Genomic DNA, 26,376 nt, shown 5'->3' with positions numbered 1-26,376 from the left:
ACAAGGCTGTAAGAGCTCATATTTCACTCGTGGATATGCTTCTATGACTAAATGTAAACAAAGAAAGGCAGATGCCACTAGCTTCTTTTGTTGTTAGTTTGTTTATTTGCTGTTCTTTAGAGACAGGGTTTCTCTGTGTAACATCCCTGGCCATCCTCGAACGTACAGAGTCTGCCTTCCTCTGCTTCCGGGTTGTTGGGATCAAAGGTGTGAGCCACCATGCCTGGATCACCACTGGCTTCTTACTGGAGTATGGATTTAGTTATTTTGGTAGGAATAAATGCAAGGTAGACCCACAAATCTGCATCCTGAGGCCATTTTTTTATCTTTCAAAACACGAACTTTTTGTGCTTTGCAGAGTTTATGGCTGTGTCCTACTTTCTCTCGTCTTTCCTGCTGTTTCTACCCCTTGTTTTAGACCATTTGTGTCAAGTTACATGTATTCAAAATAAGCAAAGCATTCAATTACCTAAAAGGAGAATGGGGAAAATTGCAGTGCCATATATACCCTGTAACCTCTAATAATTATGTCTGGATCAGCTAACATACAAATTAAAATATGCGTGTTCCTGATGTCTCTCTCATCCACAAAAGGAAATGATTACTACATTTTGTCAAACCGATGTCAATATGATGAGATGTTAGAGCGTCCTGCCAGCAGCTGCGCGTTGGCCATATAAGGGAAGGCTTTAATTATAGCTCCATCCTGCAGCAAAATGCGTAATTGGACTCATGTAAAATTTTACTTGAAGCAAGAATTTTTTCCTGAATATTTAAAGAATTAAGAGAAGGCTTCCTTTCCCCATTCACCTTTCTTTTTGCTCTGTTGACCTTTGCGTCCATGCCCTGCTGTCTCCCCGTCACAAGAATTAACAAGAGGAAACTTTCATCTGTCAGTTGATCGCTCTCTAACTGAGGTTTGGTTTTCATTTCTGGGTTATGAATTCTCAACTGATATTTGTCTTTGGTATTTAGACCAATTATTTGGTATATTCCTGCAAAGTCCCTTCTGTACTCAGTTGAATATGAAAGATGTATGAAAGGCATATTGCAATCATCCCATCATTCAAGTGCAAATGTGTGTGATTTCACACACGTAAGAGAACTCCTTACTAACAGGTGTTGCTGACAACTTTCTCAGAGTGAATTCGCAGCTGCCATGGTCTCCAATCTCTCTAATAGTGAATGTGATCTCAATGGATCATCACACTTAGAGCCTACAATATTTATTACTTATTGTTCCTTAAGTCTACCCAAAGGTAGATTTTTTAGTAAGAAAAGAAGTAGATAATTTTGTCCTTATTCACACTGCACAGGAAATAAAATGCACTGTGGATGTTATCATAAGAAGTTAATATAGTCTTGCTAGAAGCTATGGTCACAAGTCAAAATGCAGGAAATAGGATGTTTATATTAGCGTATTAATCTGAAGTCTGGACCTTTTTATTTTAATCCATAAAATTAGGTTTATTAGCACTTATTTTCCAAAACCACCTATTTGTCTTTAACAAGATGAGGGAAAATAACTTTCTATAACGTAAAACCTAGTTTTTAATTGCATAAACCATGTTATTTTATTGTTACAAATCAATATTTTACAGGGTTTCAGGTAGATAATTTCATTCACTACCTGCTTACCCGGTATTTATCATTTCCCCTTCCCACCCCCTTACCCAGTAAAACAATACTATTGGCTCCATGTGTTTTAAATTAATAAAGCATTTTCATGGGCTTTTAAATCTGGGCACTCTCCTCAGAATATGTTGAAATTTTCAGCATCACCCTTCCACAGTTCAGAACTCAGTCATTACAACAGAAATATTTCACAATCCCCATGGCTTAGCAAGTGAAATGCTTCCTTCCTCCAACATGCCCTGTGACTGTAGGCCTTCTTTCAAACAGCTTATATGTCAGGAACCAAGGACCCAGTTTGCATTTGCTTTCTGACCTTCCAGAGTCAGTTCCACAGTAGGAAAGAGAGCTGGAGGCCCACCAGAGAGCTTTCATTACCTCAGCCCCAAAGTAACACATACATACTTATACATACTTACACATGGAAAAGAGAAAGATCAGTGAAGGAAGAGAAACAAGACATTGTTCTGTGGGTCGCCAGCATGATGTCTGTCAAATTGTTCATCTGTACCATAAAGAAAACTCTTGGGAAGCACTGCTTTAATTTCTTCAGATGATAAACTTGGTCTGACAGTTATGTCATGTAAGCGTCACCTGCCTTACATGTATGAGGATCATTCATTCCTCAATATATAAAAATTCTTCCCACAAAGATTGTAAATGTCTTCTAATGCCATTTGCAAAATATGATGCATAACCTATAGAGTCTCTTTAAATTGACAAATGTCTTTGTCATTAAATTGTGTGGGTTTTTTTTTTTTTAACATTTTAACCTTATGATGATTAGGGAAGGAATCTACTAAAAGTTTAGTATTCTAGATTGAGTTTTCACTGTTTAACCCTTTTCCTTTTCAAGTGTGATATTTAAACAGGAAGGTGTGAATAACAAGCCTTCATTTTCTCCAATGGAATTAACACAGGAAAAAAGCAAAATCTGTTTCGGTTTACACTCATTTTGTATGTCATACATTTTCCACCAGGTCATAACAGTTTTGGAAACAGTAATGTTTCCAGTGAAAATGTTTCTATATACATCAAATATCTATATAATACCAAATATTACACATGAGAAGATCTTCAATATAATGAAGCCCCTAACAACTTGGAAAAAAATATTAACCAAACTACATTTTTTTCACCATGTCCAGAAGTTGCACTCTTCTGAGTACCAGCCATATCATAATCTATGATAAATGGAAATAAAAATAGGATTTAGACATATATACTAATGTTAGCACATATTTATGAATCCATATGTCTTCTATTCTTCATCAATTTCCCATCGATTCAGCAAGCATCAGTAACCACCTACAAAAGGATACATGTTGTGCCTGGAGATGCCAAAAAGTAAAAGTTAACACTCACTGTGCTCTAGAAAGAGGCTCTAAGTTTGACAAAAGATACAGCTAGGTAGAAAACAGTCTAGGTACATTATGTTAAACATTCCATTAGAGAAACGCAAGTGATATTCTAGGGGCATGAGAAGAATTCCTTACTCAGCTTCAAAGGATCAGAACTAGATTTCCAGAAGAGCATGGTAGGTTACCAAGCTGATGAAAGGGCATATGGATAACAAGGGAAAATCCAATCTTGGCACTTAGAGTCTGCCTCACAATTGTGCCTTTAAAAAATGTGGAATGTCTCATAGTACAAAGAAAGTGCTATTGAAGCTAACCACAGTTGATCAAATCAAGATTTTATCACTGGCTTGTAGTATAATTTTGTATGGGTTTCAGTATTTCCTGGGCTTAAGAGATCCTGACATATATCTTAACCAATAGCCATTAGGATATAATAAAGGAGTGTAAAGCATTTAATGTTGTCCATGGCACATGCTGGCCCTTAGCAAATCATAGTTTCTTAATAGAGACATAAATGGAAATGAACTGTGTTTGTGACTCTGGTAATACACATCAAGTCTACAGTTGGCTGGCCACTCCTTTCAATTTGTATCTTGTTAATATGAATTGAAAAAAATATAAATGTTTAAAAATAGCACAGTGTATATTAGCTCCTTTATGTTAATTGATCATAATTGGATTGCGTTGATGATAATTGTAGTGGATTTTAATGACAAGTTGTCAATTTTCAGAACATTCTTCTTAGGAAGTAAAAATTTATAGCAGGAATTAATTAGTAATCAAACAAAATGCCATAGAATAACTAATTAATAGTCATGAAACATCCTAGGGCTGCATAATTTCAAAATTGCTAAGTATCAGAGAAATTGTAAAAGTGCCCACTACTGCTGTCAGCCCACACAGAACTAGACTGACATTGGTTACCACGGCTATATTATATGCCTTGTCTTTGACATGAGTTTTTCAGCTTTCTATTCACCAAATGAAAATAGGAAAATTGGTTTTCAAATTCGAGTGGAGGTCAGCATAGTTAGAAAGACTAAAACTGTGAGCCCAAACCAATCTGACCTTAAGTAGCTTTCCTCAGGTGTTTGTCACAGCAATAAAAAAAAATAAAAAGTACCTAGTGGTACTTAATTCTACTTACTACCTTCTCAATCATAGGAATTAACTGTATAGCAATAAGGACTTAGCCCACTTGTAAAGTAACCTTGGTAACTACAATAGTAGTTTCTCCTGCTGTACTCAGTGTATTCCCACTAAAATTTAGCACCAATGTTACCTATACTCTGTGAAGATTTGCTGTGGGATGTTCTGTATGTTAAATGTGTTGTTCTTATTGGTCAATAAATAAAACACTGATTGGCCAGTAGCCAGGCAGGAAGTATAGGCGGGACAAGGAGAGAGGAGAATTCTGGAAACAGGAAGGCTGAGGCAAAGAGACACTGCCAGCCACCGCCATGAGAAGATGTTAAGATACCAGTAAGCCACGAGCCACGTGGCAACTTATAGACTAATAGAAATGGGTTAATTTAAAATATAAGAACTAGATAACAAAAGACTGCTGCTGCCATACAGTTTGTAAGCAATATAAGTAAGTCTCTGTGTGTTTACTTGGTTGGGTCTGAGTGGCTGCAGGACTGGCAGGTGAGAGAGATATGTCCTGACTGTGGGCCAGGCAGGACTAGAGAAAACTTCAGCTACAGAGATTCATCTATTTCATTGCTGTCTCAAATCAAGACTATGCATTGCTTAGTCCTAAGCACATTACTCATGATTTATTCACTCTGGAGGGGCCCCAAAACAACTTGATCATACAGCAGCCATGATAGGCTTAGGGACCTAGATACAGCTTCTGTGACAGGCTCACTGGCAGGCAACACTCAGATCCAGGAAAAGCCTTAAGCTGATACCACCCAGGGATCCACCCAGAGGTAAGGAAGTACCTGACATCTCAAACATTCCAACCATTAGATAAGGTGGCCAGATGTCCTTGAGTCTAGCACACACCTATTTTTTGTTTTACAGATACCCCTAGACAATTGTCAGCCAATCAGGGTCATGGACCCTGGAAATCCCCTCGGACAGACAGAGGAACCAAGCTCCAGACCTTGAAATAAAGGCTCTTTGCTTTTCAGGCAGGATTTGGTTTCTGTGATGATCTTTTGGGGGTCCCCATGATCTAGGCATAACATTCACAAGGATTTAGTTATCTTAAAGCCATTAATTAGCCATAAAAGATGCTAGTAATGGCCTTGAAGTAGCTCCTTTTTTTTTTTACCCTTTTGGGTTTTATGATTATTGATTAAAGTGTTTACTGAAATTATAAACTCTTGTATGTGTTTATGTTTAGTGGAATGAACTTCTCAGCAAGTAAAGAATTGACATTTTCCAAGAGGAATGTGTATGTTAATTAGTTTAAGAAAATCAGGTGTTGGAGTCTTGTCTTCTATGGTTTTTCTTTTTAAATTCTAGAACTCACACAAGCAGAATGCTTTAAAAAGCATGAGTGTGCTAAAAAACCTGACTGAACTCCTGAGCAAACATGGGCTTGAGATCCAGTCTTGCTATTACCTCAGTGTGGCATTAGGAAAATGTTTCTGCCTACCCCTGCTGGAGGAATTCATCCTCACATTGCCTTCTAGTCTGAAGCCCTGGAGGTAGTCACCCACTTCATCTGAGGAAGGCATAGGAAATTCCCAAAGAGCCTCAGCACTTTATGACAATAGATCTGGGACATGCCTTGAGTTATTTCCAAGTAAAGTATCACTAAGAACTTGTTTGGGTTGTTCATATTCTACATATTACACACATATTTTCTTAAGTCACAAAGCACAATAAATTTGTTCTTGCTTTTTATAAAGGATAGTCACTCTTGATTCTTAGCTCTCAAAACCTGAAGCATTTTACTTTTCATTGTCTTAGTCCAGATTGTGGGGGTTCCTGCAACCATTAAGGCCAGCAGAGAAACTGTGTGGGAGAGGCAAGAAGGAAGTCTGGTTCAGCATGACTTAGTTAACTGATGCTGGTTAAGATTTCTAGAGTCTGACACTGGGCAGTTGATTTCAGACAAATTTAAGAACAGTACAACTTTGAAAAATCTGGTGACAAGTATCACAATAAAGCTTAAGGAGTGACTACATTAAAATTCTTTTGAAAAGTACATGTGACCTCTTCCACAAGAATAGATTCTATAGCTCAAGTGCCTAGGGAAGGAATCTGGTATGGTCTAGGTCAGCATAGAGGTCACCAAGCTACAAAGTACATGTGACCTAACCCTTAAGGATGGATTCTATTGACTGAGAAGAAATGCTCAAGATAAAAGTTCAGGGGGGAACAATTTGGGATAAACATCAGAGTCTGGGGGATCTTGGTATGGCCCTGCCTTACAGATAGCATGGATTACTAGGAGATTAGCAACATCCACTCCCAGCCATCTGAGTGGAAAGCACGTACACACATACCTTTTGTTGAAGAGACAAGCCTGCATGCTTAACATTCCAGGTTTCTCAAGGGCTTATCTGTGAGCACAAGGACCTCCTGCCCTCTACACCAGACTGTTTCATTCCCTATGCCATGTTAACAAACAAGCCTTCATGTGTTCCTTCTCCCTAGTGAACACTGTTTTTATGTATAACCATTACATTTTTTCTCCTCTTAATGGTTTAGTTTCATCTAAACCACATGTTGTATGTAATGAAGAGGTCTGAGTTAGGGTTAGGACTGTTTGGTGGCAAGTATACAAATAAGGATTAAGCACAGTAAAGGAAATTTTTAAAATTCACAACCTATTAAACTAAGCAGACACTTAAACTGATAACTGCAATATAATGTGATGGATTGACTACAGTAATAAAGGCATGAATACAGTGCCAAGGATGCATAGACAGGGAGACCTTTCTGTTTGAATTTTGGTGAGGTTGAGGCTGAGAAGACGGCTCAGTCTGCAAGTACTTGTCACACAAGCATGAAGACCTGAATTCAACCCCTAGCACCTACATAAAAATATGAGTGTGTGCCTATCATCCCAGCACTGGAGAAAGAGAAACGGGAGTATCCCCAGGGCCTGCTGGCCAGCCAGGCCACCCAAATCTGTCTCAAAATACAAGGGAGAGAGTGCTGGCCACCCAAATCTGTCTCAAAATACAAGGGAGAGAACAACTGGTGAAGATACCCAAGGTTGACCTGTGGCCTCCACACATATGCACATACAGACATGTACATGCATGAGGTCTACTTTACCTATTTTTATCTGCCACTTGGACTTTAGGTATTATGTCTAAGAAACCACCACCTAAACTGTGGTCTTAAAGACATACACTTATGTTTCCTTCTAAGTATTGTACAGTTTAGCTGTTATTTTCAGTCTTTGATCTATCTTAAGTCCTACATATGGGCAACATAAAGGTTAAACTTCAATCTTTTATGTGTGCATATTCAGGTTTGACAGGACCCTTTGATGGGGAGGCTGTATTTCTTCATTGAATTGTCTTGGCATTCTTGCAGCTGCCTTTTTGATACATTGTCCTGAGTTACTTTCCATTAACCTAGGTTTTCCTCAGCTTTTCAGTCAATTTTGCTCCTCCCCTTCACAGGCATTTTTAGCTTTACCCTTTATTCTAAAGTTTAAAATTCTTGAAGGAAGTATTTGTGACCCCTTCCCTTCTTGTCTAGTGTTGAACCCTGGGTCAGCTTATCCCATTCTCTTCTGAAAAGGTACACATTTTGTTTGTAGCCTAGACTTTGCTACAAAACTTCTAAGTGTCTTTACTTGTTTTACAGGCTCCACTTGGGAATCTCGCAGGCAATGTCAAAATAACTTTACAAGTGAAATACTAGATTTGCATCTGTCACCCTCCAAGGAAATCTTCTTTTCTTGTTTCTGTCTTATAAATAGTATTCCAGTTTCTGAAGCCAGATCCGGGTTTCCTTTTTATTCATGCCTCATATCCTGTCCATCAATATGAATCTTTAATCTTCCCATTTATCTTCTTCCCAGGGACATCATCCCGGTATTAGGCCACCATTATCTCTTACTTGAAATCATCGCAGTAGCTTCTTGACAATTCTTTGTTTCCTCCCTTGCTTCTTTCTCAAACTATAGGTGAGTAACGACTTCGAAAATCTCAGTCCATGTCACTCCTGTTTTAAGTGCAATAGTACCTTCCACTTGTACATAAGATCCATCCATAAGTCCTGTACAGACTGACTGGCTCGTGTTTGCCTCCTGCCTCTTCCTCTTCATAAGCCACAGTCCCATCTGCATCCATGTCAGTCTTTGTCAGTCCCTACACCATCCAAGTTTTTCTTCTTTCGGGTCTTTGCATGTGGATTTTGCCCACCTTGTCTCTTCCACAGCGTAGCTTAACCCGTTACCCATTCAGAAAGGTGTTCTCAGCTGACCCTAAATCCGTGTCCTTCCCCTTCATTCACTACTCCTGCAAATTGCTGGTGAATTTTTAAGTTGTTTGTTAACTGTTTGTCAGGTTTTTAAATTTTTCAACTGTTTACTTGCCTGGAAATTTTTAATTGTGTTGTAGTAATTTTATTTTTATTGTAAATATATATTTTCACATGTATCTACTTTTACACATACATTTGACCTATGCACATTCTACTCCCTCATTTTAAACTGGATGTTCCTTTCCTGACATTGGTGAGGGATGCTGTGTGTGAGAATTCAACTGTTCTGTCTATGACTCTGTTTCTAACCTGCTGCTGTACCTGTTGTAAATAATAGGTGACCTCAAAATTATTTCAGGGAGTGTACAACAAGCCACCAGGGAAGTTCACAGAGGTGGAGTGAAGTCTGCTGAGTTTGAACCACTGGGTGGGAGAAAAAGACGGGGTGGCATGTGGCAGAAGAACCAGAGCATACAAAGTCTCAAAGCAAGAGAAGAGATACATGCTCAGGAATGTTGATTATTCTTCTACAAGGCAAATGGGACTTTCTGCATGAAGAGGAAGCTTTTACTTCCACTTTGTGGAAGCTCCTAGCTTTCCCAGATTTTCTAAGGTTCTTAGGAGGAAGAGAGAGGGATAAGAAAATATAAAGTAGAAAGAGAACTAGCTGACGAGAAGAAAGACATAAACACAAGATAGCTTCAGGAGGGCCTGAATCAATACCCAACGATCCTGAAGGTTTATTCATGCTCAACTCATTAAATATTTTTACTAAACGTGGAAAATAAAATTTTTCCTAAGCTTTTAAGCATTGTTTATGAACCTTAGTTCACTGAACAATTTAAGCGGCAATCATAATTTAAATGTTTTGAATACTTAAGGTAATTTAAATAGATAAAATATGCAATACTAACAATTATAATACTTAGAATATTATAGTTAATCCTATTATTTAGACTAACATCATCAAAAGTTTGTATCTTAGTTATTTTGTAACTTCTTCACAGATCTTCCAAACTTAAAGTGCTTGTTTTCATATTTTTCTGAGCCTGGAGGAGTTGAGTTGTCAAATAGTTGTTTTTGGAGGGTGTGCTGATTCTACTTTCCTCTCTTAATGTGATTCAAACCTGAATCCTTACTGTGTTTCCCTGACAAGTCTTTATAAATGTGCTTCCACTGGTATTGAGCCCAAGGTGTTCACAGGCACCTAATATTTTCAATCTGATAGATTTTCTTCCAGAATGCTTAACTGTTTGCCTTGCTTGGCCAGCATTACATAATCTTCCACCAGATCACCAATCTGGTGTGTTAACTAACAGACACAAGCAAGTGCCTTTTAACTTTTGTAGGTGACTGTCAGAGTCCAGCTCCTAGCTTTCCCAAATTTTCTAAGGTTCTTAGGAGGAAGAGAGAGGGATAAGAAAATATAAAGTAGAAAGAGAACTAGCTGAAGCAAAAGACCTCCCCCTTGCAAGATCAAAGCACACCATACAGTAAGTGTAGACCCTTCCAAACACCTGGTAAACATGCCCATGGCCAAATCATCTCCTTATGCAGCCCTGCTGGATAAAACAACCCCAGATTCTCTGACCCTGATTAAGTTCTCACTAGAGAGCCTCTGTGGGCTCCCACAAAATTTCTTAATAATTTACAAATTATCAAGATGATTCTTCCCTGGTGAAATGGGATCTATTCTAAACAGCTGAATTTTAAAGAAGAAACAGTCATGCCTATGAACCACAGCAACAAGCAGCATGGTACAACAGCTCTCCAGCTGGACTTAAGACTCACTCAACAAGACTTACATCCATCATATCCGGGACTGGAAATCTTACGAACTAGCCAGGGCTAGTGAAATCATAGGTCTTGGAGGAGAACCTACAACCACCACTTTACTAAACCAGCATCATCCCTAACTACACTCTAGATGAGTGCAGTCCCCACCCTTCATCAAGAAAACTTCTCTTTGCAACAGATGGCAACCATTACAGAAAACCAAAACCAATTAAAATGTAGAGTGTGGCACCCAGTCCCAATGGATACATCTACAAAACAATTCCTGCACTTAAGGCTTCAAGGTACTTGCTGAAGAGAAAGTGGAAAGATTGTAAAAGCCAGAGAATCAGGGAGTTAGCTATAAGATTGTGTCTCCTAGGAATCTCAAAAAATACATCCATAAAGTCTCACCAACATGACTGCTCAACATAAGATAAGCAAGAACAACCATAGCCATGCTAAAGCGAACGGAGGATCGAGAGATAATAATCATACACAGAAAACTGCAGGTATCTAAGGAATGCTGAGAGAGGGAGAAATCGTCTTCTTCAGGGAGAAGCACACCAATATCCAATACCAAATGGTCAGCCCTAAAAATACAGATACAAGTAGCATCGTTTAGACTGAGCAGGCTGTATTTAGGAACATACATGTTTATACATATATGCACGTGACAACAATAAATGAAAAAAAAAAGAGGCCATGAATTTGAAAGAGAACAAGGAGGGTACATGAGAGGATTTGGGAGGAGGAAAGGGAAGAGTGAAATGGTGTAATTAAATTATAGTCTCAAAATTAAAAATCCAGAAGAAACAGTCCTGACTTTGGAGTCTGCCACTGTCACTCTTCTGGTTAGCAGTTATATTTTATCATTATACTGGTTGTCAGTCCTTTGCGGTAACAGTTTCTACTCTTCCTGAAACACTTAGACTTTCTACATTTGCTGCATTTTCCCATTGCTATGGACACAAATTCAGACAAATACACAATGTCTTTCTTTGTTTTCTCCTGCTGTGATAATCACCATGACCAAAAGCAGCTTAGGGAGGAGAGTTCACCCTATAGCTTGTAGTCCTCCTTAAGGGAAATCAGGACAGGAACCCAGGAACTGAAGCAGAAGCCATGGAAGAATGCTGCTTATGGGATGCTCAGCCTCTCCAGACCACCTCCCTGGGGTGGTACCACCCACAGTGAACTGGCCCCTCACACATCGATCATTAACCAAAGAATATCCTACAGACAATCTGTAGGAGACTTGTTTTCTCAACTGAGGTTCCTTTACCTATATAAATCTAGCTTGTGTCAAGTTAACAACCAACTAGGACAGATATTTTTCTATACAGAAAAATATTTTAAAAAAAAATGAAATAACCAAATATTAAATTGTTCATTACTAAATAAAATGAATCAAATAAATGAAGCATCCAATTTTATTTTGTATTTAAACATCATTAGTATATATTTTATATGAACTCTTATTAACATTAAAATGTTATGGAAATTTTTATATAAAACTACTATAATTATCTCATTGCTATAACTTTCATTACTGTTGGAGTTCTAACTATCACAGCTTGCCTAGAGGAATCCACATTAAACTAGTGTTTGATTTCAGTACCACCCCTACCATTTGAAAGCATTCTCACTGTCTGGCATAAGATGTTTCAGATGTAACTGAGTGTTTCTTGCCCCACTCATGTAATCTACTTCTTTTCAAAGAACTTCTCTTTCTCCTAACATAAAACTGATAAGACACCAAAATCTGAGTACCAACTGCATTTGAGCATAGACGGATGCTGTCAAAATCACAAGATCAGACTACTGCTAAGGTTAGGAAGAGAGATGGACACAGTTTTCCTTGTTGATCTTTTTATTTACATTGCTTTTTCTTCAGGACTCATTTATTATATATGTTTCTCTATAGTAACACACTGTAAAAAATTAATAACTGGAAGAAACAGTGGGGCAATAGATAAAGGCCAGAGAGCCATGAAAGGTTGCAAGTAAGCAAGCCTGGGACTATATGGGGGGGGGGGGGCTCACTAGTTGACTCTCTCATGTTATGAGTAAGCCAGCCCAGCATCGAAACAAAAAAGTCGCATGATCCACATTAATTGTTTGTAAAGAAAACAAAGTACTGGAGGCCCAAAGAGCAGTGGGAGGAAAATCATGCAGGATGCTGTGGTTGTTTAATAGGGCCAGAACAGAATCCCAAATTCCATAGTCACTAGAATAAGTGGAGAGCTACGTGCCCTTCCAAAGTAGGATACCTCAGACTTGGTTGGGACGATGGAGGTTACAGTCAAAGATGTTGGCATGGGAGAAGAGGTGGACAGCGTTGTGAATTCAGGAAGAATGGTATAGTTAGAGGAAGAAAACAGAGGACTGAGTGAATGCCAAGGTATGATCTGCAATGCACAGAGGGCTGGTTATGTGTGGAGCATCTGTGTTCTGTGATAAGTGAATGGCACATGTAGTGAGCATTATGCTAAGTATATATTGCCTTTACTTCTCATAATAGACCCTGTGAAACAGGTACTTTTATTCCCTTTCTACTGATTAGAAGTTATAGCCTCACAGTAACTTATCTCTTATCTCAGACCAGAGATGGCAATTTGGCAGAGCCAGAATCAGTTCCAGACCTTTCTGACTTTATTTCTTTAACCAGAAAAAGAACAAAGGGAGTAGTCAAACAAAGGGAGTGGTAGACATCAGGAAAGTGCATTCTAGAAGCAAAATAAAAGAATGACCTCCAAAAGGATCAGTCAGTGAGCTTGTGGTTCGGTGGCCATGTCACTGGTGAGTCTGAGAGAAGAACCTCTGTGTGTTGGGGGCAGGGGTTTCTATACATATGTGAGTGTGCATTAATTTATGCTCACATATAGCAACCAAAGGAGGACATTGGCATCCTACCTTATTTCTTTCACTCTCTGCCATATTTCTTTCTCTCTTACTGAAGCTAGAGTTAACCATTTTTTGGCTAGGTTGTCTGTTGAGCAAGTCCCAGTGATATTTCTGTTTCTACCCTGATCCCCGATTCTGGTGTTAAAGGTGTGTGCAGCCACACTTGAGTTTTTATGTGTATGCCAGGGCCCAAACTCAGGTCCTCATATTTGAGTACTGTTGTGGGACAGAGAAAAACCAATATTTTTATTTAAAGCAGTTGATTATAAATGTGATCTCTTTCTAAAAAAGAAAAGGGGATATGATATAGATATATAGGAGGATATAGAGATGATAAGATGAAAGGGTAGATTAATGAACCTACTTTTAAACAACTTGTTTAAAATGTTTTACATTAGTATAGATTTTAGTTTATGTTTAAAATGTTTTACATTGATATAAATTTTAGTTTATTGATACAAACTTGAAGTTAATTTTGTTATACTGTATATATATATATATATATATATATATGTTCTTATTTGAGGTATTATGTTTAACTCATTTAAAATTGTAATGGATAATTAAAAATAGATTAATAATTAGTCATCTATGATAATCATATTTGTAGCTATGTTAGTTAAGTCTTCTAGGTATACATAGATATATTTCAGATAGATAGGTAATCTTCAAACACTTCATAGACCTAGAGAATATGGCATTTAAATAACTTAAAATTCTGTTGACGTGAGACACAATTGCTCCTGGCTGCACCAATTGATCCCGAGAGAATGTTGGGCTTCTAAGACATTTCCATTTGGAAGTTTGTCTTTTTGGCACAAAATGGCCTACTGGGCAAAGAACTGCCCTTGCCTTGACGGCTGACAGTACAAATGCAATGCTGTCCTTTCTGGACAAGCGGGACACAAGAAAAGCAACCACTGTATTCTGCCAAGACAGGGTAAGATGGTCTCTCAGAATTCCTGCTTCTGAAAATGGTCTGTCAGATACTCTAATCCTGTAGCCAATTTAAATGCACCAACAATGCTGAGAAACATTAGGTGACTGCCCAGGCTGCCAGCTGTCTTTGTCTACTCTTGCAAGATTCCCAAAAGTTGCTTGCATCCATTTACCATTTCTCAGGTACCAATTTGTTCCTTCTCAGGTCTTTGATGTGGTTAAAGACTAGATAGTTGTAATTTCCTCAGTTATGATAAAAGATAAGTTAGATATAAAACCTTAAACTCACAAATATAAGATAGATAGGCTATCTTCTTTAATATTGTAACTGTAATTCTTGCTCGATAATTGTTTTGTTATATGCAATTTTACCATGTTAAAGTTAAAACCTTCCTTTTTAAAAAAGAAGAAAAGGGGAAGTGCTGTGGATATCACTCTATATAAATAAAACACTGATGGCCAGTGACCAGACAGGAAGTATAGGCAGGACAAAGAGAGAGGAGAATTGGGGAAACAGGAAGAAGGAAGAGAGACACTACAGCCACCGCCAGGACAAGCAGCATGTAAAGACGCCGGTAAGCCACCAGCCATGTGGCAAGGTATAGATTTATAAAAATGGGTTAATTTAAGATAAAAGAACAATTAGCAAGAAGCCTGCCACGGCCATACAGTTTGTAAGTAATATAAGCGTCTGAGTGATTATTTTATACGTGGATTGTGGGACTGTGGGGCTTGGTGGAACCTGGAGAGAAGCCCTCCAGCAACAGAATACTAAGTGCTCTTACCCACTGAGCATCTTCCCAACTCAAAAAGAAGAATCATCATATAGTGGGTCAGAAACATCACACTAAGTGTTCAAAATGATGAGGAAAGTATGAGACAGAACCATAGAAGACTTCCTGCTGGGCGGCGGTGGTACACGCCTTTAATCCCAGCACCCGGGAGGCAAAGCCCTGTGGCTCTCTGTGAGTTTGAGGCCAGCCTGGTCTACAAAGCAAAATCCAGGACAAGCACCAAAAACTACACAGAGAAACCCTGTCTTGAAAAACCAAAAAAAAAAAAAAAAGACTGGCCTCACAGTGATGGGACTATGAAAGGAGAGATAAGCTGAGGTAGAAAGAAAACCAGCAAAAAGATTTTAGTACCAGGTTCTTGTTAACACTGAATGTTGACTATCTAAAGCATGCACTACTTGTACCTCATACTTGTTCACTGCCTGAGATACTTCCCACAATCCAGTCTTGGGGGGTGGGTACCAGACTGACCTCATGATAAAGTAATGAACCTGCAGCACAGAGCGGAAGGTAATTTGTTCAGTATTGCATGGCTAGCAAGTGGCAGACTCCATATGTTGAACTGAATTTGCTTTAGAGCCCATACATAACATTAAGTAAAGGGATTTCATATTATGTATACTTGAAACTGTAGTTCTTAAAAGCCACTACCTTCCTACTCTATTAAGACCATAGACTTGCAAGTCATAACTTGTTTGTTACCATGCATAACAAGAGACAAAAAGCAAAATCCATTTTTCTTGATGAGAATCTCTTAAGTTTTTAAAACTCAAAACAAGGTTGGATTGTATGGGGCACTTTATTTGAAGTGCCATCCTTCTGAGATCCTGGTTCTCTAAACCGAACCAACAGATGTGGTCTTGCACTGATTGTTCACAAACATTATAGCTCATAAGAGCAAATTCCTAGGAAGCAAGACTAGATTGTTGTTAAGGGTATTGATGGATTTTTCTTCATATCCTAAGTGTAAGTGTTGAAAGGGACATGGATAAAATCCTAATGTTTGACCTTTGTCATTGAACATAACTGGAATTGAGAAGAAAATAATAAGGTCATATTTACCTATGCAGTTGGGAGAGAGAATGGGGCTTTCGTCTCTAGTGTTTAGGGTTCTACTAAATTACATTCACATAGCCAATGGAAAACATGTATTTAGTAGAATGGACCAGTTTTCTTCCTTACTAACTCCAACAAAAGATCCCAAGGTCTCTTTCAAGTAGGCTTTGAAATTTATGGGATTACAAAGTATTCCTGGATGCTGGGTCCATTTTTCTTAGTCATCCAGCTCCTGGCAACTAGCAAACTTCATGGTCCCTGAAATTAACCACCAAATTGAAACAAAGATAATTCCAGAACTGCCATTCGGCATGCTATAACTGTTTTACTGTCTCTATAAAGCAAGCCCTTTGAATATAATTACATGACTTGTCTATCTATTACTAAATTGATGGAGACAGCCTAGATTTATGGGTTTTTTTTCCTGTTAACTTAGGAGTGAGTATATTTCTTTGCAGCATTTTCCAACACAAATTCTACCTCAATACATTATCCAAGAGGATCCCACAAGAAATTCTGTTTGAGAAATTGCATACCACACTGTCCCTGCATCATTACCTTCATTTTAATGCAGGGTTTACATTAGTTTATAAAATTCAGCAAGAAAGATCCTGACTAGATTATATTTTATAGTTATTTTGACATACCATTATGTTTTCCTTGTGCCATTTTTTTATAGCATAATTCTTTATTGACTCTTTGGGAATTTCATATAACGCACCCCAATCCCTCTCACTTCCCCATCCCTCCATATCCTCTCCTCACCACCACAGCATCCCTCCCCTAAAAGGAAATCCCTCCAAAGTAATTAAAAACAATACAAAGCAAGCAAGCAAACAAGCAAACAGAAAAACACCTTGCTCCTCCATCTTTCCCTTTCTCCAACACCTCTTCATTTATCCCAGTGGCACTGGGAGCTGCAGTGTGTCACACATTATACTGTTTTGTCCAGTCAGCCCCACCCACAAATGTTCCTTGCAATGAATCATTGATCTGGTACAAGGCGGCTAGCACACCATCATCACTGGACTCTTACTGAAACTCCTCTGGAATATTGTTGTTACCCCAAGTCATAGAGATCCTGCGGCTACCATTCCACAGGACCAATCCCTTCACATGCTTTGGCAGGACATAAATGGGGAAGATATTAGGGTGGGTCTGGGCGGTAGCTGAGCTGGTCAGTCCAGACCACCCCCCTCAGGCAAGGTGTGGAGCCAGCTCCCTAGGCCCAGCCCTGCCCTTTGCTGGCCCTGCCCCTCGATGGGCACTGCAGCAGGAGAGCTGGTTCCTTCACTCATGGGAAAACTGGTCCTACCCCTCACCACAGTACCTCTCATGAGAGAGCTGGCCCAGATGGCATAGGCCTAGGAGAGCCTTTTTTTTTTTTTTTTTTTTTTTTTTTTTTTTTCTTAACCCAAAGAACTACACTGGGAAACACTGACAACTGCTTAAGAGGTTTGGAGTCACTGCCAATGCTGTTCTGGGATGCTCCCTATTTCTGCACCTGTAAAATCAGGGTCAGAATATCTTTTTTGGAACAGCCCTGTCCACAGTACCTCTTGGCTTGTAGACATTCATGAATGAGAACTGTTCTATGATTGGTTGACATTCATATTACATCTGGCTAAGGTCTACAATAATCAAATTAGTCCCTGTTGATATCTGAGCTATTGGTATAATTTATGTACTTATAAAAACTCTGTTCTCTTAATTCTCTTCATTTGTCACTTTCTGTATCATTTATTCTGTCTCCATTTCCCTTCCTGGTTCTCTCTTTTAATTGTGTTTTAGTAGTAACTGATACAATGATGAGTCTTTATCTCATGTTTCTCTCTCAACAGTTTTCTAAATTGCTTAACATAAAAAAAGCTAACATGTATTTTAAGACTACATCAAGTGGAACTGATGTGAAGGCAACATCAGTGAAGCCAAACTGGTCTGCATTGTACTCTCAGAGTCTATAATTCAAAAGGCATTTGACTTTAGCGGGTACGGTTGACAGCTTCTTCCCAGACTGCTTGAGTAAATTTGGGTATTAATATGCTTCCTGTCTATTTAGAAAGAATTATCCTATCTGTCTCAAGAGATCGCTTTATTTCCAGATTTAACATCACATGCTTTGACTTAATGGGTATGAGTTCATTTCCCCCCTAAGCAAGACACTAAGCTACACATAGATACCGAAGAATCATCTTTCATTAGTTACAAACCATTTATCCCAGGTTAAGAGGAAAAAGATGGATAAATGTAATTTTGCCATTTTCTAAAACTTCTCTAGAAGGCATATGTGCCTTCCTCAGAGAGGAGTTGGAGTGGCACACCTCCACTGAGCACTACAGTTACTTTGTTTCCATCTTAATGTCCTCAGTAGTAGCCAACTGAGATGGATGATAGGGCCCACATTTGAAATGAAAAAAACCTGAACACCAGATAAGTAACATCAGAGTGACTACCAATTGTATCAGTACAACAGCATCTGCGGCAAGTAGTTCTACAAGTAGTGTTTAATGAAAATTTCCAAGAGCAATTTTTAGCATGTACTAAAAACCTCAGATCATTTACACCATTTGAGCCACTAGCTTCTTTGCTAATAGTTATATGAAATGTCAGTAACAAAAAAGGAAAAGAATAAAGACTGTGCCTCTGTGTGAGGAGCATAAGAATGGTCAACATGGCTGTGGGTTTGAGCCCCACATTGGGTGCCAGAAAATAAGAAAATTCCACAGAGTCTATCTGATAATCAAAAGGATTTATTCTGGGTTAACTCACAACAAGCATAAAGGAGTTAGTCACAGGATCCAGGAGGCGCAGGGCATGGTCCAATGAGGTTCTCTGGAGAACCCTACCTTGATCTGCAGCTCCAGCATCCAGCATCCAAGACCACAAGGTAGCCAAGAGAGAGCGAGTGTATCGCATCCCAGGTCTTAAGGGGTCCCTGTCTTGGCTATGCCTTGTGGGGGAAGGTACCTAGCAGTTACATGCTGCCTACTAGGGGTGGTGCTTCAGGGATAAAGAACAGACAACCACCCCTACAGTAACACTGGGACATACAGTTGGAGTCCAATAAGAAAGTACATGGGTCTGAGCTCAACAGAGTAAAAAGGGGATGTTCAAGAAGTTTATGATCCAGCTGAAAGTTGTGGCATGGGAGGCTGAAAAAGTGAAGTAAGAGAAGATGTTTACTTAGCTTAAGTACCATGATTATACTTGGTTAAGCACCCTAGAAGGACATAGATAGCGCTTATCATTATGGAAAAGAATGGAATTGAGCTAGAGCCTGATAGATGAGAGGAATACCCTAGGCTTTAAAATGTGGGCAGTATTGAAACTGGGAGAGGTCATCTCAACTGAAAGAATGAGAATTCTTTTCATATTCATTCTTATAACTGAAAATAACTGAAGGTGGATTTCCCATTGGCAGTGGTCATCAATGTCATCTTTAAACAGTGCAGCATTGGGTTCATTTTAGTTACACCATTTATTTCTCTTTCTATAGCTGGTATAAGAAACTGGATATAACATTACCTAACATCATGTATAATATTCATTTCAAGAAAACCATGACACAGAAGCAGTGTGCATAGGAAATTCAGTCCAAATTCATAGGTGTATATAACTTAGGAAATCATACAGGTCAATTATAATTGAAAAAAAAAAGATGGTGATTATTTGCTCTTTTGTTTTATTGCAGTTACTTCTAAAGTCCCTTTAATTAATATTACAATTATTCTTAACCAAGATGTGGTAGTTACTTTTCTCATTGCTTTGACAAAATGCCTGTCAAAAGCAAACTAAGGAAGAGGTTTTTCTGGTTTAGATTGGAAGCACAATCTTTACTAACAGGAACAAAGTGGCCAGGACAGCAACTCTAGCTAAGCCATCAGGAGCATGAGGCAGATACACCTACAGTCAAGAAAGCCATGTTCTGGCCGGGCGGTGGTGGCGCACGCCTTTAATCCCAGTACTCGGGAGGCAGAGCCAGGCGGATCTCTGTGAGTTCGAGGCCAGCCTGGGCTACCAAGTGAGTCCCAGGAAAGGCGCAAAGCTACACAGAGAAACCCTGTCTCGAAAAACCAAAAAAAAAAAAAAAAAAAAAAAAAAAAAAAAAAAAAAAAAAAAAGAAAGCCATGTTCTGTCTACAGTCAGGAAGGAGAGATGAATGCTGATGGTCTAGTAACTTTCATCTTCTTACTCAGCCCCAGACCCCAACCTAGGCATAGTATCACCTGCATTCAGCTCTCTCTAAAAATACCCTCATAGACATAGCCAGCATATATCTTTTAGAATCACTAAATTCTGTCAACAAATTAAGATTAAGCATCACAGGTACACCCCTTGTCAACTTGCCTCCCAAATAAAGTACTATTTAATCTCTTATCCCCATAGATTTATGGCAAAATGAAATCATTCCATCTTGAAAAGTCCCCATAATCTTATAATCTTAAAACTTGTAAAAGTCTATTGTGAACCAGGGCAGTGGTAGTGCACACCTTGAATCCCAGCAAAATAAAAACCAGGTGGGAAAACGCCAAGTTCTGCCACTGCTTGTCTGGCTTCTGGGGCTCGTGGCATCTCATGGGCTCCAACAACTTTTGGTAGCCACTTCTCTCTAGTTCTGCTGCTGTAACACACATGGTCTCTCTCGGTCTGGTTCCACTCCATGCCTGCAACTCTCTGAGACTGACATCCCATAGTCCTGGCATCTCCTGGGATGTCCCGTGTGATGTATACTTCATCCTCACAGCTTCACACCATGGCCTCATGTCCTTATAGGGAATCCAACCCTGACACACATTGCCTGGCTTTTGTGGCTTTCTGGAACCTTAATCAAGCCAGTATGACCCTGGAAGTCTTATATTGTGAATGCTTGCAAGACCAGCACCACATTAGCAAAAATGCCAACATCTCTTACTGGCTCCTTATACCACAGCTGTAGTGACTCTGTGCACTTTAGTAGCTGAATCTAGGAAAGCGCATTCCTGGGAGGTTAATTTCTAGCAAGGAGTTCTGTTAAGGGCATTCTCAATCCAATTGCTCTCCTTTCACATGAATTTTTACTCAAGCTGCATCAGGATGACTCCATTAGGCTCTGATGATGGCTTTCTGGGGCCTCTCTTGCCACAAATCCACTCTTCTACATTTCTCCCACAAACCACTTGTCAGGCTCATCACAGTAATGTCCCCACATCGCATTCCAATTTCCTATATTAGCTATTTGGGCCTGGGGGAGAGGTCAGGGTGTGTGTGTGTGTGTGTGTGTGTGTGTGTGTGTGAGAGAGAGAGAGAGAGAGAGAGAGAGAGAGAGAGAGAGAGAGAGAGAGAGAGAGAGAGAGAGAGAAGACTAGAGAAGCCCACCTCCCTGTTGATCTATAGAGTAGCAGGGCCTTTGAAGAGCTGCTTGAGTAGGCTGAGGTGCTGATGTGGAATCAAATGTGGGTCTTCTGAAAGAAGCAGTGAATCTTCTTAACCACTGAGCTATCCTTCTAGACCTTCTACTTTATTGAGACTGGGTATCTCACCAGGCTCTAAAACTCCTGATTTGGCTAGACTGACTGGCCAGAGCGTCCCCAGGACCCACCCATCTACCTACCCAGCACCGTGGCATGCGACACCACATCTAGTGTTTTTACACAAGTTCTTGGGGTCAAACTCAGGTCCTCCTGCTTGTGCGGAAGGTCCACTGCCAAGTGAACTATCTCCATAGCCCTGTGTTACTGTTCTTCGCTGCTGTGACCAAATATCCATCAAGAAGCAGCGTGAGGGAAAGGGGCTATTTTCTTTTTTCACAGTTTACGAGTATAAGCCATTATGGCGGGGAAGATGGGGGCTGTGGGAGTGGGAATGGGGGGCAGTGGGTCACATCTTCTCCAGCCAGAAAGCAGAAATGAATGCCAGTGTTTCTTTTTAACTCGGTCCGGAGCCTTATCCTGTGGGATGGTGCCACCCACTCTCAGGGTTAAGTCTCATTTCCTAGTTAAACCTCTTTGGAAATGCTCTCCCAGACATTCATGGAAGTATGTCTCCTCGGTGACTCTAAACCTGTTGAGTTAACAATCAGTATGAACTATCACACCGAACCGCACAGGTTCCCGCCTCATCTTTTCTCAGTCCTCTTGTTGCTAAACTGTGGTGTAGATAAGGAAGTACAGATCAGAGAGATTCAGCCTCTCATCCATCTCCCTAGTCCATCCTACTGTGTAGCACTTGGCTTGCCCTGTAGCATAAGCAGTAATTCTTTATTTACTAAGAAGAATGCTTTTAGGGCAGAAGCAGTCTGGAATTATCCTGGGAAATAACCTGCAAAACACACACACCTGCCAAAGCATATACCTGTGAAAACTTACACCTACATGCCAGTCTGCCCACAATTCTGTCATAGTGATTGCTACATCATGTCTGTGAAAAAGAATAGAGTCATCCACACGTGGATAATAACACGGTAATAACCATGTCACTTTCTAATGTGATGACCATGTACAAGCTTTTCCACTTGTCCAGTCTGCTTCCTCAGAATTTTGGACAAATGAAGTGATATTTGTGAATGGTTTTATGCTTACAAAATCCTGTGTTAATGTTGGCTATGATAACAAACTGCCACCATAGTCATGGGTACAGTATAGTAAGTATGAGTAAAACATAGTAAGACCAAGATTTCTCCTCTTAAATTTGTTCTGAAGTCCCAGACTTCCCTTGTGCCCAACCAGATTTCCCTGGGATACCATCTCCCCAGCTCTGTGCTCACTGTGTCTATATATAGATAGATGTATGTAGATAGATGTATATAGATAGATTTGTATGTATTGTGCTGGGTACAACTGGTAATACTAGTTAGCCTTAGTGCTCCCCTCTATTTTAGTATGTTTAAAGCCCTTGAAAAATGCAAAGTGATTCCTTCAGTGCTGCGTCTGGACCAGGCACACTGCCTGAGATTCCTTCCCACAAACTACAGAGTGTTCCCACAAAGGAGAAATTAGGAAGCCTTCGTAGCTGAGGCTAGTGGAAATTGCATTTCTATTAAAAGCTGTCTGTGGCTAGAAGTATCCATCTCAGGTACAAAGCAAAATGATGTAATCAACTTATTCAAAGACATAAAGCTATTATATAAAAGGCCATTAAATATCTTCCATTCAATGTTAACAAAATACAGCTATAAATCTTAGGGAGGCTGCCATTTGGCAATGTGCTTGTCCTTAGTGGCTAATGTGCCTACAAGTTCTTCACCAATCTGTGCTGCCTGTCTTGTCAAGTGGAGTGTCAAGGGCGCATGACCTTCTGAAATAGGTTGGCTTCTGCTCTCTTTGGTGTCGTTCCTGAGTTTGCAAATGCTAGACTTCTTCATCTGCCAGTTTCTGCAATGCATTCCTGCCTGCTAGCAGCATGCAGGGCTGGGACTCTGCTTTTCATATTCTAGAGCTCACACAAGAAGCCTGACCATCCTCGCCATAGCACAGGATTGGAGGTTGGAAGCCATACAATGGGGAGCGTGTCTTACTTGCTAGATAAAGGGGTAAAATAAAGAGGAAGGGGTGTAGATCACTATATCTAGAAAATCCATATGGCCCAAATTTTCCTGTGATTATTGAGCCACCCTTCAAATCAAAACAAACTGTAGAACTGAGGGGACAGCCAGTGGTGGAAGGTTTAGCTGGCCTCATGGGGCCCTGGGTGCCATCCTCCAGATGGAAAGATAAAGACAAAAGCCCTCCTACATGTTTTATTGAGCAAAGAATCCCACCACTTGCAGGGCAGAGGTGGAAAGAAGGAATTTTAGGCTAGCCTAGACTACAGAGTGAGATACTTGTCTCCAAAAATAAATAAGGCACATGGTGGAAGAAGAGAACCTACTTCCAAAAGTTGTCCTCTGACCTAAATACACACAGTGAGAGAAAAGATAAACAAATAAATGTAACAAATAAATTCAATAGTGGAAATGTGCATGATATCCAAATATGAACTTGCCTAATTTAGTGAACTTCTCAGGGTTCTCATTTACCTATGCAAGTTAATCTTAAATACCAGTGGGTCCCATCTCTCTGAGCCTCTCCAAACAGAATGGATGATGGTAGGCTAGAAAGAAGATGGCAGGATTTACCCTGGTCCTGTGGCAGTCATGTGTGTGTTCTTACCTGTGCATACAGATAAATGAGTCACCCTAAAGCAATGTAAAATTGTTTTCTGGTACCATCCGCCTTGGGCCTTTCCATAGTGTGGGGTTCTGTCACTGTGGGCTAGACAGGCCAGCTCCTGACACTCTTGCAATCAATCATTCTAGGAAACAGCATCCTCCATTCAGCTGCTGATAGTGTGACCAGCGCAGTACAGAAGGCAAGCCAGGCCTTGAATGAGCGCGGGGAACGGTTAGGCCGAGCAGAGGAGAAGACAGAAGACATGAAGAACAGTGCCCAGCAGTTTGCAGAAACCGCACACAAGGTGAGCCAGCAGAGAGCATGGTCTCCATGCTGGATTATCAGAGGTCACAGTACCAAGAGACTTCCTGTGGTGAGAGAGAAAATCAAGTAGCTTTTTGTATTCCATTTGACGGGTCATTCCATGATCACCATCTTCTTTCTAACGTCTTCATCTCTTCTGATTTTTAGGTATTTTAAGTAACAGAGAAAATCTTTAATTATTGCCCCAAATATCAGGGTCCAAGTCACAGAAAGAGGGAGATGTGAGGTCATGTCTCAGGATACATACCTGTTCTTGGCCACAATGAAAGAATTACAGTGGACTTGAGACTTCTCGGGTGTCCTTTTCCACTCTGCCCCTTTCTCATTTTGTATCTGTCGTCATGTGTTGTTAGCTCTTCACCAGACATAAAGCAAGCCCTGGCCCCAAGGCTAGTTTCCACTCTGAAAGAGGCTGGTGTTGACTCAAGACCTCTATTCTGGATCTCTAATTTAGGGCACAGCAAGATTGTCTGCTGGCCCTGAACTCTGAGAGTGGTACTTCTCACGTTACTGGAAATGTAGTATACATGTTCATACTTTTGCTGAGAAAGGGAACAGGACTATGGACTGTCAGCCCCTATCTAAGGCGATCATAAACGGAAGGAAGAGGAGCCCCACTGCTCAGTGATAAGGAAGATTTATTACTGTGCTTGTACTTCATATCAAAGAGGAGTTCATTTCTAGCTGGCGATTTGAATTGAAGTTTCTGGAAACCATTTCTACTGGTGACATATTGGCCTGTCAGGCTCATGATCAGGACCTTCAGATAGTTTTTAGTTGATCTTTGAGGGGGAATAATTCAATTAGCCTCAACGGAATACACCACTTCTGCTAGGGAAACAGGATTGACAAGCCAGAAGCTATGAGAAAAATGTGTTTCACTGGGGCAGAAGATGCCTCTCCAGGTCTCATACCGGAGAATGGCTCCTGGTGGATGCCTTTGCTGCCTTTCCTCCATGGTCCCCTTTACACATAACTGTCTAATTGTCTCAGGGACTCTCTGTGACAACAGTGTCTTAGTGCACTGCCTGTGAAACCCAGGTAGAGTTCCTTGAAGGAGATCTAGCCAAGTCTGTTTGAGAAAGTAGGCAGACAAGCTAGAATCAGGGCCTCACCCCTCTGAGCTGTTCCAGAGGAGGGAGCTCAGATGCATGTTTCCCCAAGGCTTTGTGTACAGAGTAAATGAAGACATGGCAATTTGAGGAATTCCCCAGATGCACTAGTACAAAAAGCAACTGAAGCTATTTAAGTGGAGATGGACAGTGGAAATCTGGAAAGATACTTTAGGGTTGAGTTAGGGAAGAGAAAGTCAAAGGAAGTAACTTTCCAACTGTCCTAAAGTCTGTGAAGGGTGGGTTGTCCAGGTGATTATCTCCACTGCCTTCCCACAGAATTGAGCAATCAATGGTGCACTGATAAAACTCTGTTAAAACTGTTTAGGCTAATGATTAAACCATGAACCAGGTTACCAAGGAAGCTGTGAACTATTCTTCCTGATGTAGGGTAGACAATACCTGGATATCATCCACATAGGCGTCCCTCTCAGGAGGGGTTGTACAAACACCCAAGTTCTTGGCCGTTGCAACTGTTTCCCTGACACTGTGGCCAAGTTTGCTGAATGGTTGGGAAATAACATGGTATAGTAGTTAGCATCCTACATTAGAGTCCAGCTCTGTCATTTACCATCTGGGTGACCTTGGACAAATGCTAAATTTCTCAATGCTCATGTTTTCTCATCAGTAAAACAGAGGCAATTAATTAAAACCAGCACCTATCTCCTTGGGTGCTGAGATGAGTATGCACATGAATCTAAATTGTTTATGATTTATTTCAATAAACATAGCTTCTGCCGAGCCTGTCCCATTTGGTCACATAATGAGCTCGGTAATGAGGCTGGAGAATTATTACAGATGACTGAGAATCTTTAAAACAGCAATAAAAAAGGAATACAGATGAAGTTTGTGTGATTCAAACTCAAATGGATAGGGCAGTAGGTAGTTTATGTCTGAACAGAGAGTGGCCCTTAAAACAGCCAATGAGACCAAAAGTGGATGAGACCAT

The 26,376-nt window shown here is 40.1% G+C and overlaps 1 protein-coding gene across 1 annotated transcript in view; it reads left to right on the top strand.

Annotated features, from left to right (window-relative positions):
- The window catches only part of Stxbp6 (syntaxin binding protein 6), a 243,168-nt gene that overhangs the window by 210,365 nt on the left and 6,427 nt on the right, over positions 1 to 26,376 (top strand). The window contains exon 5 of the mRNA XM_028882711.2: positions 24,138 to 24,295. Coding sequence (XP_028738544.1) covers positions 24,138 to 24,295 — 158 coding nt within the window. The remainder of the gene's footprint in view (positions 1 to 24,137; positions 24,296 to 26,376) is intronic.

This window comes from Peromyscus leucopus, chromosome 14 (genome assembly GCF_004664715.2).
Source record: "Peromyscus leucopus breed LL Stock chromosome 14, UCI_PerLeu_2.1, whole genome shotgun sequence".
NCBI lineage: Eukaryota > Metazoa > Chordata > Mammalia > Rodentia > Cricetidae > Peromyscus > Peromyscus leucopus.
This window is presented reverse-complemented; position numbering and strand designations above follow the sequence as displayed.